The sequence below is a fragment of the Somniosus microcephalus genome, unplaced genomic scaffold, assembly GCF_052327205.1.
Source record: "Somniosus microcephalus isolate GS21.2 unplaced genomic scaffold, FLI_Smic_1.0 unresolved_chr1, whole genome shotgun sequence".
Classification (NCBI taxonomy): Eukaryota; Metazoa; Chordata; class Chondrichthyes; order Squaliformes; family Somniosidae; genus Somniosus; species Somniosus microcephalus.
In genome coordinates this window covers 163,763,471-163,779,787 of record NW_028225179.1, presented here as the reverse complement: position 1 = coordinate 163,779,787, position 16,317 = coordinate 163,763,471, and the positions used below count along the sequence as shown (strand labels likewise).

The following is a 16,317-nucleotide window of genomic DNA, read 5'->3' as shown; positions in this document are numbered from 1 at the left end:
ATATTCAAGAAGGAGTTGGATATATTTCTTGAGGCTAAAGGGATCAAGGGATATGGGGAGAAGGCAGGGACAGGGTACCGAGTTTGAATGATCAGCCATGATCGCATTGAATGGCGGAGCAGGCTCGAAGGGCCGAATGGCCTACTCCTGCTCCTATCTTCTATGTTTCTGAGTGAAACATATTATTGAAACATATAAGATTGTGAAGGGGCTTGATCGGGTGGATGCGGTGAGGATGTTCCCAATGATGGGTGAAACTAGAACTAGGGGGCATAATCTTAGAATAAGGGGCTGCTCTTTCAAAACTGAGATGAGGAGGAACTACTTCAGTCAGAGGGTGGTAGGTCCATGGAATATGCTGCCCCAAAAAGCTGTAGAAGCTACATTATTACATAAATTTAAAACAGAAATAGACAGTTTCCTAGAAGTAAAGGGAATAAAGGGTTATGGGGAGCGGGCAGGAATTTGGACATGAGTCTAGGTTCGGATCGGTCATGGCCCTGTGGGTAGTGGAGCGGGCCCAGGGGCCGTGTAGCCTGGTTCTGCTCCTACTGTGTTCTAATTCTGTGTTAGATTTCAGGAGATGGTTGGGGTGGAGATCGCCTTTACAGGAGGTAAGTACTGCAGGAAATACAGGGACAGAGTGATCTCCTGGACGAGTTTCGATCGCCTAGATGGGTCGGAGAGGAATTTCCCAGATTTTTTTCTCCCAAATTGGCCATTGGGTTTTTTATCTGGTTTTTCGCCTCTCCCGGGAGATCACACGGGTTCGGGTGGGATGGAGAGTGATAGAAGATTTGAGGTTAGGATCAGATCAGCCATGATCTTATTGAATGGCGGAGCGGGCTCGAGGGGCCGATTGGCCTACTCCTGGCTCCTCACAGAAATCACAGAAACCCCACAGTACAGATAGAGGCCATTTCGGCCCATCGAGCCTGCACCGACACATACCCCACCCGATCCCCGTAACCCCTACACCAACACATATCCCACCCTATCCCCGTAACCCCACGTATTTAATCCCCCTAACACTAAGGGTCAATTTATCATAGCCAATCAACCTAACCCACACATCTTTGGACTGTGGGAGGAAACCGGAGCACCCGGAGGAAACCCACGCAAACACGGGGAGAATGTGCAAACTCCACACAGACAGTCGCCCGAGGCCAGATTCGAACCTGGGTCCCTGGCGCTGTGAGGCAACAGTGCCAACCACTATGCCACCGTGCTGCTCCTATTTCTTATGTTGTTATGTTTCTATGTGAAACTGCTCCCGTGCACTGCAAATTGCAGATTGAGGCTTTTCTGGGGTAAATGTATTTATTTTTGTTAAAGCCCAGCTCGGAACTGAAGTGTGAGCTTTGGCTGTGAGACCGGCACACACACAGACACACAAACACGGAAACCCAAGACAGCTCTCCCCGCCCACCATCTCTCTCTCTCCCCCCCCCCCCACACCCAGAGGAAGTGCTCCTTCCTCTCTCTCTGACATGGCTTCCAGGCACCAGGCCGAGAGCTTCACCGAGGAGCTGGTGTGCCCCGTCTGCTTGGAGCTCTTCAGCGACCCGGTGACGCTCGAGTGCGGCCACAACTTCTGCCGGGGCTGCATCGGCCGCTGCTGGCGGGGCCGCGACACCAACACCTGCCCCGAGTGCCGGGAGGTGTGCCCGCAGCGCAGCATCCAGGTCAACCGGGTGCTGGCCAACCTGGCCGAGAAAGCCCGCCGGTTCAGCCTGCAGCCCGGCGGCAGGGAGGCCAGGCGCTGCTGCCAGGAGCACCAGGAGGAGCTCAAGCTCTTCTGCGCCACCGACAGCCAGCTGGTCTGCCACATCTGCCGGGACGGGCGCACCCACCGCGGCCACAGCTTCATGCCCGTCCAGGAGGCGGTGGAGAGCTACCGGGTGAGTGGGACCTCGCTGTGTGGCTGGTGCTAGGGCTCCTTCCTCCCTCTCACTCACAGGCCTTGGGAAGGACAGAGCCCCAGTTTTCCTCCTCTGCTGCCCACAGCCCAGGTGTTGATTCCTGCCGAGTGGGGGCGGGCTATTCGGCCATGTAAACATCACTATACCTGTTGGATTCTGGCCTCTATACAGACAGTGAGGGGGTGACAGGTTATTCGGCCATGTAAACATCACTGTGCCTGTTAAATTCTGGCCTCTATACAGACAGTAGGTGGTAGCAGGCTATTCAACTATGTAAGCATCACTGTGCCTGCTGGATTCTGGCCTCTATACAGACAGTGAGGGGGGTGACAGGTTATTCGGCCATGTAAACATCACTGTACCTGCTGGATTCCGGCCTCTATACAGACAGTGAGGGGGTGACAGGTTATTCGGCCATGTAAACATCACTGTACGGGCTGGATTCTGGCCTCCATACAGACAGTGAGGGGGTGACAGGTTATTCGGCCATGTAAACATCACTGTGCCTGCTAAATTCTGGCCTCTATACAGTGAGGGGGTTGACAGGTTATTCGGCCATGTAAACATCACTGTGCCTGTTAAATTCTGGCCTCTATACAGACAGTAGGTGGTAGCAGGCTATTCATCTATGTAAAGATCACTGTGCCTGCTGGATTCTGGCCTCTATACAGACAGTGAGGGGGTGACATGTTATTCGGCCATGTAAACATCACTGTGCCTGTTAAATTCTGGCCTCTATACAGACAGTAGGTGGTAGCAGGCTATTCATCTATGTAAGCATCACTGTGCCTGCTGGATTCTGGCCTCTATACAGACAGTGAGGGGGTGACAGGTTATTCGGCCATGTAAACATCGCTGTACGGCTGGATTCTGGCCTCTATACAGACAGTGAGGGGGTGACAGGTTATTCGGCCATGTAAACATCGCTGTACCTGCTGGATTCTGGCCTCTATACAGACAGTGAGGGGGTTGACAGGTTATTCGGCCATGTAAACATCATTGTACCTGCTGGATTCTGGCCTCTATACAGACAGTGAGTGGGTGACAGGTTATTCGGCCATGTAAACATCGCTGTACGGGCTGGATTCTGGCCTCTATACAGACAGTGAGGGGTGACAGGTTATTCGGCCATGTAAACATCATTGTATCTGCTAGATTCTGGCCTCCATACAGACAGTGAGGGGGTTGACAGGTTATTCGGCCATGTAAAGATCACTGTACCTGCTAGATTCTGGCCTCTATACAGACAGTGAGGCGGTGACAGGTTATTCGGCCATGTAAACACCGCTGTATCTGCTGGATTCTGGCCTCTATACAGACAGTGAGGGGGTGACAGGTTATTCGGCCATGTAAGCACCACTGTACCTGCTGGATTCTGGCCTCTATACAGACAGTGAGGGGGTGACAGGTTATTCGGCCATGTAAGCATCACTGTACCTGCTGGATTCTGGCCTCTATACAGACAGTGAGGGGGTGACAGGTTATTCGGCCATGTAAACATTGCTGTATCTGCTGGATTCTGGCCTCTATACAGACAGTGAGGGGGTGACAGGTTATTCGGCCATGTAAACATCGCTGTACGGGCTGGATTCTGGCCTCTATACAGACAGTGAGGGGGTGACAGGATATTCGGCCATGTAAACATCGCTGTATGGGCTGGATTCTGGCCTCTATACAGACAGTGAGGGGTGACAGGTTATTCGGCCATGTAAACATCACTGTATCTGCTAGATTCTGGCCTCTATACAGAGAGTGAGTGGGTGACAGGTTATTCGGCCATGTAAACATCACTGTACGGGCTGGATTCTGGCCTCTATACAGAGAGTGAGTGGGTGACAGGTTATTCGGCCATGTAAACATCACTGTACGGGCTGGATTCTGGCCTCTATACAGACAGTGAGGGGGTGACAGTATATTCGGCCATGTAAACATCATTGTACTTGCTGGATTCTGGCCTCTATACAGACAGTGAGGGGGTTGACAGATTATTCGGCCATGTAAACATCACTGTACCTGCTAGATTCTGGGATCTATACAGACAGTGAGGGGGTTGACGGGTTATTCGGCCATGTAAGCATCACTGTACCTGCTAGATTCTGGCCTCTATACAGACAGTGAGGGGGTGACAGGTTATTCGGCCATGTAAACATCGCTGTACGGGCTGGATTCTGGCCTCTATACAGACAGTGAGGGGTGACAGGTTATTCGGCCATGTAAACATCATTGTATCTGCTAGATTCTGGCCTCCATACAGACAGTGAGGGGGTTGACAGGTTATTCGGCCATGTAAAGATCACTGTACCTGCTAGATTCTGGCCTCTATACAGACAGTGAGGCGGTGACAGGTTATTCGGCCATGTAAACATCGCTGTACGGGCTGGATTCTGGCCTCTATACAGACAGTGAGGGGGTGACAGGTTATTCGGCCATGTAAACATCATTGTACCTGCTGGATTCTGGCCTCTATACAGACAGTGAGTGGGTGACAGGTTATTCGGCCATGTAAACATTGCTGTACGGGCTGGATTCTGGCCTCTATACAGACAGTGAGGGGGTGACAGGTTATTCGGCCATGTAAACATCACTGTACCTGCTGGATTCTGGCCCCTATACAGACAGTGAGGGGTGACAGGTTATTCGGCCATGTAAACATCACTGTATCTGCTAGATTCTGGCCTCCATACAGACAGTGAGGGGGTTGACAGGTTATTCGTCTATGTAAAGATCACTGTGCCTGTTAAATTCTGGCCTCTATACAGACAGTGAGGGGTTTGACAGGTTATTCGGCCATGTAAACATCGCTGTGCCTGTTAAATTCTGGCCTCTATACAGACGGTGGTAGCAGGCTATTCATCTATGTAAGCATCACTGTGCCTGCTGGATTCTGGCCTCTATACAGACAGTGAGGGGGTTGACAGGTTATTCGGCCATGTAAACATCGCTGTGCCTGTTAAATTCTGGCCTCTATACAGACGGTGGTAGCAGGCTATTCATCTATGTAAGCATCACTGTGCCTGCTGGATTCTGGCCTCTATACAGACAGTGAGTGGGTGACAGGTTATTCGGCCATGTAAACATCACTGTGCCTGCTGGATTCTGGCCTCTATACAGACAGTGAGGGGGTGACAGGTTATTCGGCCATGTAAGCATCACTGTACCTGCTGGATTCTGGCCTCTATACAGACAGTGAGGGGTTGACAGGTTATTCGGCCATGTAAACATTGCTGTATCTGCTGGATTCTGGCCTCTATACAGACAGTGAGGGGGTGACAGGTTATTCGGCCATGTAAACATCATTGTACTTGCTGGATTCTGGCCTCTATACAGAGAGTGAGTGGGTGACAGGTTATTCGGCCATGTAAACATCACTGTACCTGCTGGATTCTGGCCTCTATACAGACAGTGGGTGGTAGCAGGCTATTCATCTATGTAAGCATCACTGTACAGGCTGGATTCTGGCCTCTATGCAGACAGTGAGGGGGTAACAGGTTATTCGGCCATGGAAACATCACTGTACGTGCTGGATTCTGGCTTCTATACAGACAGTGAGGGGTTGACAGGTTATTCGGCCATGTAAACATCACTGTGCCTGCTGGATTCTGGCCTCTATACAGACAGTGAGGGGGTGACAGGTTATTCGGCCATGTAAACATCACTGTGCCTGCTAAATTCTGGCCTCTATACAGTGAGGGGGTTGACAGGTTATTCGGCCATGTAAACATCACTGTGCCTGTTAAATTCTGGCCTCTATACAGACAGTAGGTGGTAGCAGGCTATTCATCTATGTAAAGATCACTGTGCCTGCTGGATTCTGGCCTCTATACAGACAGTGAGGGGGTGACAGGTTATTCGGCCATGTAAACATCACTGTGCCTGTTAAATTCTGGCCTCTATACAGACAGTAGGTGGTAGCAGGCTATTCATCTATGTAAGCATCACTGTGCCTGCTGGATTCTGGCCTCTATACAGACAGTGACGGGGTGACAGGTTATTCGGCCATGTAAACATCGCTGTACGGCTGGATTCTGGCCTCTATACAGACAGTGAGGGGGTGACAGGTTATTCGGCCATGTAAACATCGCTGTACCTGCTGGATTCTGGCCTCTATACAGACAGTGAGGGGGTTGACAGGTTATTCGGCCATGTAAACATCATTGTACCTGCTGGATTCTGGCCTCTATACAGACAGTGAGTGGGTGACAGGTTATTCGGCCATGTAAACATCGCTGTACGGGCTGGATTCTGGCCTCTATACAGACAGTGAGGGGTGACAGGTTATTCGGCCATGTAAACATCATTGTATCTGCTAGATTCTGGCCTCCAAACAGACAGTGAGGGGGTTGACAGGTTATTCGGCCATGTAAAGATCACTGTACCTGCTAGATTCTGGCCTCTATACAGACAGTGAGGCGGTGACAGGTTATTCGGCCATGTAAACACCGCTGTATCTGCTGGATTCTGGCCTCTATACAGACAGTGAGGGGGTGACAGGTTATTCGGCCATGTAAGCACCACTGTACCTGCTGGATTCTGGCCTCTATACAGACAGTGAGGGGGTGACAGGTTATTCGGCCATGTAAGCATCACTGTACCTGCTGGATTCTGGCCTCTATACAGACAGTGAGGGGGTGACAGGTTATTCGGCCATGTAAACATTGCTGTATCTGCTGGATTCTGGCCTCTATACAGACAGTGAGGGGGTGACAGGTTATTCGGCCATGTAAACATCGCTGTACGGGCTGGATTCTGGCCTCTATACAGACAGTGAGGGGGTGACAGGTTATTCGGCCATGTAAACATCACTGTATCTGCTAGATTCTGGCCTCTATACAGAGAGTGAGTGGGTGACAGGTTATTCGGCCATGTAAACATCACTGTACGGGCTGGATTCTGGCCTCTATACAGAGAGTGAGTGGGTGACAGGTTATTCGGCCATGTAAACATCACTGTACGGGCTGGATTCTGGCCTCTATACAGACAGTGAGGGGGTGACAGGTTATTCGGCCATGTAAACATCATTGTACTTGCTGGATTCTGGCCTCTATACAGACAGCGAGGGGGTTGACAGATTATTCGGCCATGTAAACATCACTGTACCTGCTAGATTCTGGGATCTATACAGACAGTGAGGGGGTTGACGGGTTATTCGGCCATGTAAGCATCACTGTACCTGCTAGATTCTGGCCTCTATACAGACAGTGAGGGGGTGACAGGTTATTCGGCCATGTAAACATCGCTGTACGGGCTGGATTCTGGCCTCTATACAGACAGTGAGGGGTGACAGGTTATTCGGCCATGTAAACATCATTGTATCTGCTAGATTCTGGCCTCCATACAGACAGTGAGGGGGTTGACAGGTTATTCGGCCATGTAAAGATCACTGTACGGGCTGGATTCTGGCCTCTATACAGACAGTGAGGGGTGACAGGTTATTCGGCCATGTAAACATCACTGTACGGGCTGGATTCTGGCCTCTATACAGACAGTGAGGGGGTGACAGGTTATTCGGCCATGTAAACATCATTGTACTTGCTGGATTCTGGCCTCGATACAGACAGTGAGGGGGTGACAGGTTATTCGGCCATGTAAACATCGCTGTACGGGCTGGATTCTGGCCTCTATACAGACAGTGAGGGGTGACAGGTTATTCGGCCATGTAAACATCATTGTATCTGCTAGATTCTGGCCTCCATACAGACAGTGAGGGGGTTGACAGGTTATTCGGCCATGTAAAGATCACTGTACCTGCTAGATTCTGGCCTCTATACAGACAGTGAGGCGGTGACAGGTTATTCGGCCATGTAAACATCGCTGTACCTGCTAGATTCTGGCCTCTATACAGACAGTGAGGGGTTTGACAGGTTATTCGGCCATGTAAACATCGCTGTGCCTGTTAAATTCTGGCCTCTATACAGACGGTGGTAGCAGGCTATTCATCTATGTAAGCATCACTGTGCCTGCTGGATTCTGGCCTCTATACAGACAGTGAGGGGGTTGACAGGTTATTCGGCCATGTAAACATCGCTGTGCCTGTTAAATTCTGGCCTCTATACAGACGGTGGTAGCAGGCTATTCATCTATGTAAGCATCACTGTGCCTGCTGGATTCTGGCCTCTATACAGACAGTGAGGGGGTTGACAGGTTATTCGGCCATGTAAACATCGCTGTGCCTGTTAAATTCTGGCCTCTATACAGACAGTGAGTGGGTGACAGGTTATTCGGCCATGTAAACATCACTGTGCCTGCTGGATTCTGGCCTCTATACAGACAGTGAGGGGGTGACAGGTTATTCGGCCATGTAAGCATCACTGTACCTGCTGGATTCTGGCCTCTATACAGACAGTGAGGGGTTGACAGGTTATTCGGCCATGTAAACATTGCTGTATCTGCTGGATTCTGGCCTCTATACAGACAGTGAGGGGGTGACAGGTTATTCGGCCATGTAAACATCATTGTACTTGCTGGATTCTGGCCTCTATACAGACAGTGAGGGGGTTGACAGGTTATTCGGCCATGTAAACATCACTGTACCTGCTGGATTCTGGCCTCTATACAGACAGTGGGTGGTAGCAGGCTATTCATCTATGTAAGCATCACTGTACAGGCTGGATTCTGGCCTCTATACAGACAGTGAGGGGGTAACAGGTTATTCGGCCATGGAAACATCACTGTACGTGCTGGATTCTGGCTTCTATACAGACAGTGAGGGGTTGACAGGTTATTCGGCCATGTAAACATCACTGTTCCTGCTGGATTCTGGCCTCTATACAGACAGTGAGGGGGTGACAGGTTATTCGGCCATGTAAACATCACTGTACCTGCTAAATTCTGGCCTCTATACAGTGAGGGGGTTGACAGGTTATTCGGCCATGTAAACATCACTGTGCCTGTTAAATTCTGGCCTCTATACAGACAGTAGGTGGTAGCAGGCTATTCATCTATGTAAGCATCACTTATGGGCTGGATTCTGGCCTCTGTTCATACAGTGGGTGGTAGCAGGCTATTCATCTATGTAAGCATCACTGTACAGGCTGGATTCTGGCCTCTATACAGACAGTGAGGGGGTTGACAGGTTATTCGGCCATGTAAACATCACTGTGCCTGTTAAATTCTGGCCTCTATACAGACAGTAGGTGGTAGCAGGCTATTCATCTATGTAAAGATCACTGTGCCTGCTGGATTCTGGCCTCTATACAGACAGTGAGGGGGTGACAGGTTATTCGGCCATGTAAACATCACTGTGCCTGTTAAATTCTGGCCTCTATACAGACAGTAGGTGGTAGCAGGCTATTCATCTATGTAAGCATCACTGTGCCTGCTGGATTCTGGCCTCTATACAGACAGTGACGGGGTGACAGGTTATTCGGCCATGTAAACATCGCTGTACGGCTGGATTCTGGCCTCTATACAGACAGTGAGAGGGTGACAGGTTATTCGGCCATGTAAACATCGCTGTACCTGCTGGATTCTGGCCTCTATACAGACAGTGAGGGGGTTGACAGGTTATTCGGCCATGTAAACATCATTGTACCTGCTGGATTCTGGCCTCTATACAGACAGTGAGTGGGTGACAGGTTATTCGGCCATGTAAACATCGCTGTACGGGCTGGATTCCGGCCTCTATACAGACAGTGAGGGGTGACAGGTTATTCGGCCATGTAAACATCATTGTATCTGCTAGATTCTGGCCTCCATACAGACAGTGAGGGGGTTGACAGGTTATTCGGCCATGTAAAGATCACTGTACCTGCTAGATTCTGGCCTCTATACAGACAGTGAGGCGGTGACAGGTTATTCGGCCATGTAAACACCGCTGTATCTGCTGGATTCTGGCCTCTATACAGACAGTGAGGGGGTGACAGGTTATTCGGCCATGTAAGCATCACTGTACCTGCTGGATTCTGGCCTCTATACAGACAGTGAGGGGGTGACAGGTTATTCGGCCATGTAAACATTGCTGTATCTGCTGGATTCTGGCCTCTATACAGACAGTGAGGGGGTGACAGGTTATTCGGCCATGTAAACATCGCTGTACGGGCTGGATTCTGGCCTCTATACAGACAGTGAGGGGGTGACAGGTTATTCGGCCATGTAAACATCGCTGTACGGGCTGGATTCTGGCCTCTATACAGACAGTGAGGGGTGACAGGTTATTCGGCCATGTAAACATCATTGTATCTGCTAGATTCTGGCCTCCATACAGACAGTGAGGGGGTTGACAGGTTATTCGGCCATGTAAAGATCACTGTACCTGCTAGATTCTGGCCTCTATACAGACAGTGAGGGGGTGACAGGTTATTCGGCCATGTAAGCATCACTGTACCTGCTGGATTCTGGCCTCTATACAGACAGTGAGGGGGTGACAGGTTATTCGGCCATGTAAACATTGCTGTATCTGCTGGATTCTGGCCTCTATACAGACAGTGAGGGGGTGACAGGTTATTCGGCCATGTAAACATCGCTGTACGGGCTGGATTCTGGCCTCTATACAGACAGTGAGGGGGTGACAGGTTATTCGGCCATGTAAACATCGCTGTACGGGCTGGATTCTGGCCTCTATACAGACAGTGAGGGGTGACAGGTTATTCGGCCATGTAAACATCACTGTATCTGCTAGATTCTGGCCTCTATACAGAGAGTGAGTGGGTGACAGGTTATTCGGCCATGTAAACATCACTGTACGGGCTGGATTCTGGCCTCTATACAGAGAGTGAGTGGGTGACAGGTTATTCGGCCATGTAAACATCACTGTACGGGCTGGATTCTGGCCTCTATACAGACAGTGAGGGGGTGACAGGTTATTCGGCCATGTAAACATCATTGTACTTGCTGGATTCTGGCCTCTATACAGACAGTGAGGGGGTTGACAGGTTATTCGGCCATGTAAACATCACTGTACCTGCTGGATTCTGGCCTCTATACAGACAGTGGGTGGTAGCAGGCTATTCATCTATGTAAGCATCACTGTACAGGCTGGAGTCTGGCCTCTATACAGACAGTGAGGGGGTAACAGGTTATTCGGCCATGGAAACATCACTGTGCCTGCTGGATTCTGGCCTCTATACAGACAGTGAGGGGGTGACAGGTTATTCGGCCATGTAAACATCACTGCACCTGCTAAATTCTGGCCTCTATACAGTGAGGGGGTTGACAGGTTATTCGGCCATGTAAACATCACTGTGCCTGTTAAATTCTGGCCTCTATACAGACAGTAGGTGGTAGCAGGCTATTCATCTATGTAAGCATCACTTATGGGCTGGATTCTGGCCTCTGTTCATACAGTGGGTGGTAGCAGGCTATTCATCTATGTAAGCATCACTGTACAGGCTGGATTCTGGCCTCTATACAGACAGTGAGGGGGTTGACAGGTTATTCGGCCATGTAAACATCACTGTGCCTGTTAAATTCTGGCCTCTATACAGACAGTAGGTGGTAGCAGGCTATTCATCTATGTAAAGATCACTGTGCCTGCTGGATTCTGGCCTCTATACAGACAGTGAGGGGGTGACAGGTTATTCGGCCATGTAAACATCACTGTGCCTGTTAAATTCTGGCCTCTATACAGACAGTAGGTGGTAGCAGGCTATTCATCTATGTAAGCATCACTGTGCCTGCTGGATTCTGGCCTCTATACAGACAGTGAGGGGGTGACAGGTTATTCGGCCATGTAAACATCGCTGTACGGCTGGATTCTGGCCTCTATACAGACAGTGAGGGGGTGACAGGTTATTCGGCCATGTAAACATCGCTGTACCTGCTGGATTCTGGCCTCTATACAGACAGTGAGGGGGTTGACAGGTTATTCGGCCATGTAAACATCATTGTACCTGCTGGATTCTGGCCTCTATACAGACAGTGAGGGGGTTGACAGGTTATTCGGCCATGTAAAGATCACTGTACCTGCTAGATTCTGGCCTCTATACAGACAGTGAGGCGGTGACAGGTTATTCGGCCATGTAAACACCGCTGTATCTGCTGGATTCTGGCCTCTATACAGACAGTGAGGGGGTGACAGGTTATTCGGCCATGTAAGCACCACTGTACCTGCTGGATTCTGGCCTCTATACAGACAGTGAGGGGGTGACAGGTTATTCGGCCATGTAAGCATCACTGTACCTGCTGGATTCTGGCCTCTATACAGACAGTGAGGGGGTGACAGGTTATTCGGCCATGTAAACATTGCTGTATCTGCTGGATTCTGGCCTCTATACAGACAGTGAGGGGGTGACAGGTTATTCGGCCATGTAAGCATCACTGTACCTGCTGGATTCTGGCCTCTATACAGACAGTGAGGGGGTGACAGGTTATTCGGCCATGTAAACATTGCTGTATCTGCTGGATTCTGGCCTCTATACAGACAGTGAGGGGGTGACAGGTTATTCGGCCATGTAAACATCGCTGTACGGGCTGGATTCTGGTCTGCATACAGACAGTGAAGGGGTGACAAGTTATTCGCCCATGTAAACATCACTGTACCTGTAGCATTCTAGCCTCTATACAGACAGTGGGTAGTAGCAGGCTATTCGTCTATGTAAGCATCACTGTACGGGCTGGATTCTGGCCTCTACACAAACAGTGAGGGGTGACAGGCTATTCAGCTATGTAAGCATCACTGTATGGGCTGGAGTCTAGCCTCTATGCAGACAGTGGGTGGTAGCAGACTGTTCGGCTATGTAAGCATCACTCTATGGGCTGGAGTCTAGCCTCTATACACACACGCACGCACGCACGCTCTCTTTCAGCGGGAGTCACTGAATGTTGATCGGGAGTGGGAACCCTGGCTTGCTTCTCTCCCTTTCCCATCCTGGGGTTGTTGAGGTGAAGAGTTGTGGCTCCGATCCCCACTCTAGCTGAGATCCATTCATTCAGACTGTAAGGAAAGTGTTAATCAGAGTAACAGCAGATGTCTGCTACTGACTTGGACTGATTTTATATTGCAGTGATGTTAACTTTTAACCTTAGTTTATGAAGTGGGGAATTACGATTCTTAAATTGTAATGTCTTAAAATAGTACAAGAGTACACAGCAATTCTAGGGTGGTGACCACTGAATCTTTGAACTGAGATCTAACCCCGACAGCGCAAGTTCATTGGAGATGTGCTCGTCCTAAATTGAAGAGAACTGTCGCACTGAGATAATGGGGAAAACAGAACAGCTTTTTAATTAAGAGTTGAGAGCTCGGGTACTGGGGCTGTGAGTGGTACAGAATCAAAGACAGACTTATAATTTTTAAAAAGTCACTCGGTGAAACTTCACTTAACTAACAGGGAAAAAGGTGTAAGATTAATCATTAAGGAAGCACAGTGATCACATGAGCCCACTGGAAAAGGTGCTGATCAGCGAGAGATTCCGCTAGTTGTAGATTATAGATAAGATATAGAAAACACTGGTTAGACACCAGCTGGAGTATTGTGTTGAATTCTGGGCACCACGTTTTAAGAAGGATGGCCAAGGCCTTAGAGAGGGTGCAGAACAGAATGGTTGCAGGGATGTGGGACTTCAGTTACGTGGAGAGACTGGAGAAGCTGGAATTTATCTCCTTGGAGCAGAAAAGGTTAAGGGGAGATTTAATAGAGCTGTTCAAAATCTTGAAGGGTTTTGATAGAGTAAGTCAGGAGAAACTGTTTCCATTGACCGAAGGGTCGGTAACCAGAGGAAAGAGATTTAAAGTGATTGGCAAAATAGCCAGAGGCGAGATGAGGACATTTCTTTTTACACAGCGAGTTGTGATCTGGAATGCGCTGCCTGAAAGGGCGGTGGATACAGATTCAATAGTAACTTTCAAAAGGGAGTTGGTAAAAAATTACACGGCTATGGGGAAAGAGCAGGGGAGTGGGGTTAATTGGATATAACAACAGAAAATGCTGGAAAAACTCAGCAGGTCAGGCAACATCCGTGGAGAGAAATTTGAGTTGACGTTTCGGGTCGAACCCTTCTTCAAAACTGGAAAGAAAGGAAACTAGATCGAAGGCAGGGCTGCGATCGGACAAAAGAAGTGAAAGAAACAAAAGAGCCAGACGAGATGGTAATAGGCTGAGATTAGGTGTGAAGTGTACTGGCAGGGCAAGAGATAGCTGCCAGGTGTGAGAGAGAAACAAAAGGAAAGGGGGGTGGGGGAAAAGGAGTGGAAAAATTACAAGAAAAAATGTGTAACAAGGGCTGAGGTTATGATCTGAAATTGTTGAACTCGATATTGAGTCCGGAAGGCTGCAGACTGCCTAATCGGAAGATGAGGTGCTGTTCCTTGAGTTTACGTTGAGCTTCCGTGGAACAATACAAGAGGCCAAGGACGGTGAGGTCCAAGTGGGAATGGAGTGGTGAATTAAAATGACAGGCGACCGGAAGCTCGGGGTCACCCTTACGGACTGAACGGAGGTGTTCCGCAAAGCGGTCACCCAATCTGCGTTTGGTCTCCCCAATGTAGAGGAGACCGCATCGTGAGCAGCGAATACAGTATACCAGATTGCAAGAAGTACAAGTAAATCGCTGTTTCACCTGGAAGGGGTGTTTGGGGCCCTGGACAGTGGGAAGGGGGGAGGTATAAGGGCAGGTGTTACATCTCCTCCGCTTGCACGGGAAGGTGCCAGGCGAAGGGGAAGGGCTGTTTGGGGTGATAGAGGAGTAGACTAGGGTGTCTCGGAGGGAGCGGTCCCTACGGAATGCTGAAAGGGGAGGGGAAAATACGTTTGGTGGTGGGATCACTTTGGAGGTAGCGGAAATGCCGGAGGATGATCCGTTGAATGTGGAGGCTGGTGGGGTGAAAGGTGAGGACAAGGGGAACCCTATCGTGGTTCCGGGAGGGAGGGGCAGGGGTGAGAGCAGAAGTGCGGGAGATAGAACTAAATTGGATAGCTCTGCCAAAGAGCCAGCACAGGCATGATGGGCTGAATGGCCTCCTTCTGTGCTGTATCATTCTATGATAGAGATTCTTACTACAGGAAACTCTCGATTTACCGGCACCTAAATAACCGGAAATCTCGGTTAACCGGCAAAATTCAGGAGTAGGTTCAGGTAAGTTTTATTACTTGCCTTCCTCCATCTGTTGCTGTGCAAGGGTGTGGCTGCAGCTGTTGCTAAGCTACAGAGACACTTGGAACTTGTGGCCATTGTTCTGCACCTGTTGCTAAGCAACAGGGTTTGTTGCTTTATACGGAACTCTCAGCTCCGTACCTTTTACTATAGCTTTCGGTTATCTGGAATTTTTGATGAACCGGCACCACGTCGGTCCCATCGGTGCCGGATAAAAAAAAGTTTCCTGTACAGGAAACTCTCTTTTAACCGGCACCTAAATATCCGGAAACCTCTCTTAACCGGCAAAATTCAGGAGTAGGTTCAGGTAAGATTTACTATATATTAGTGGCCGTGTAACCGGGGTTCCTGGATCTGTGGCCGTGTAACCGGGGTTCCTGGATCTGTGGCCGTGTAACCGGGGTTCCTGGATCTGTGGCCGTGTAACCGGGGTTCCTGGATCTGTGGCCGTGTAACCGGGGTTCCTGGATCTGTGGCCGTGTAACCGGGGTTCCTGGATCTGTGGCCGTGTAACCGGGGTTCCTGGATCTGTGGCCGTGTAACCGGGGTTCCTGGATCTGTGGCCGTGTAACCGGGGTTCCTGGATCTGTGGCCGTGTAACCGGGGTTCCTGGATCTGTGGCCGTGTAACTGGGGTTCCTGGATCCATGGCCGTGTAACCGGGACTCCTGGATCTGTGGCCGTGTAACCGGGGTTCCTGGATCTGTGGCCGTGCAACCGGGACTCCTGGATCTGTGGCCGTGTAACTGGGGTTCCTGGATCTGTGGCCGTGTAACCGGAGTTCCTGGATCTGTGGCCGTGTAACCGGGGTTCCTGCACCTGTGGCCGTGTAACCGGGGTTCCTGGATCTGTGGCCGTGCAACCGGGGTTCCTGGATCTGTGGCCGTGTAACTGGGGTTCCTGGATCCATGGCCGTGTAACCGGGACTCCTGGATCTGTGGCCGTGTAACCGGGGTTCCTGGATCTGTGGCCGTGTAACGGGTTCCTGGATCTGTGGCCGTGTAACCGGGGTTCCTGGATCTGTGGCCGTGTAACTGGGGTTCCTGGATCTGTGGCCGTGCAACCGGGACTCCTGGATCTGTGGCCGTGTAACTGGGGTTCCTGGATCTGTGGCCGTGTAACCGGAGTTCCTGGATCTGTGGCCGTGTAACCGGGGTTCCTGCACCTGTGGCCGTGTAACCGGGGTTCCTGGATCTGTGGCCGTGCAACCGGGACTCCTGCACAAGTGCCGTGTAACTGGGACTCCTGGATCTGTGGCCGTGTAACTGGGGTTCCTGGATCTGTGGCCGTGTAACCGGGGTTCCTGCACCTGTGGCCGTGTAACCGGGGTTCCTGGATCTGTGGCCGTGCAACCGGGACTCCTGCAC

General features: G+C 50.3%; 1 protein-coding gene across 1 annotated transcript in view; it reads left to right on the top strand.

Annotated features, from left to right (window-relative positions):
* Window positions 1-1,433: 1,433 nt before the first annotated feature.
* The window catches only part of LOC147096445 (nuclear factor 7, ovary-like), a 34,123-nt gene continuing 19,239 nt past the window's right edge, over window positions 1,434-16,317 (top strand). Inside the window, exon 1 of the mRNA XM_085975233.1 lies at window positions 1,434-1,901. Within this exon, the coding sequence (XP_085831359.1) occupies window positions 1,491-1,901 (411 nt within the window). The 5' untranslated portion in view covers window positions 1,434-1,490. The remainder of the gene's footprint in view (window positions 1,902-16,317) is intronic.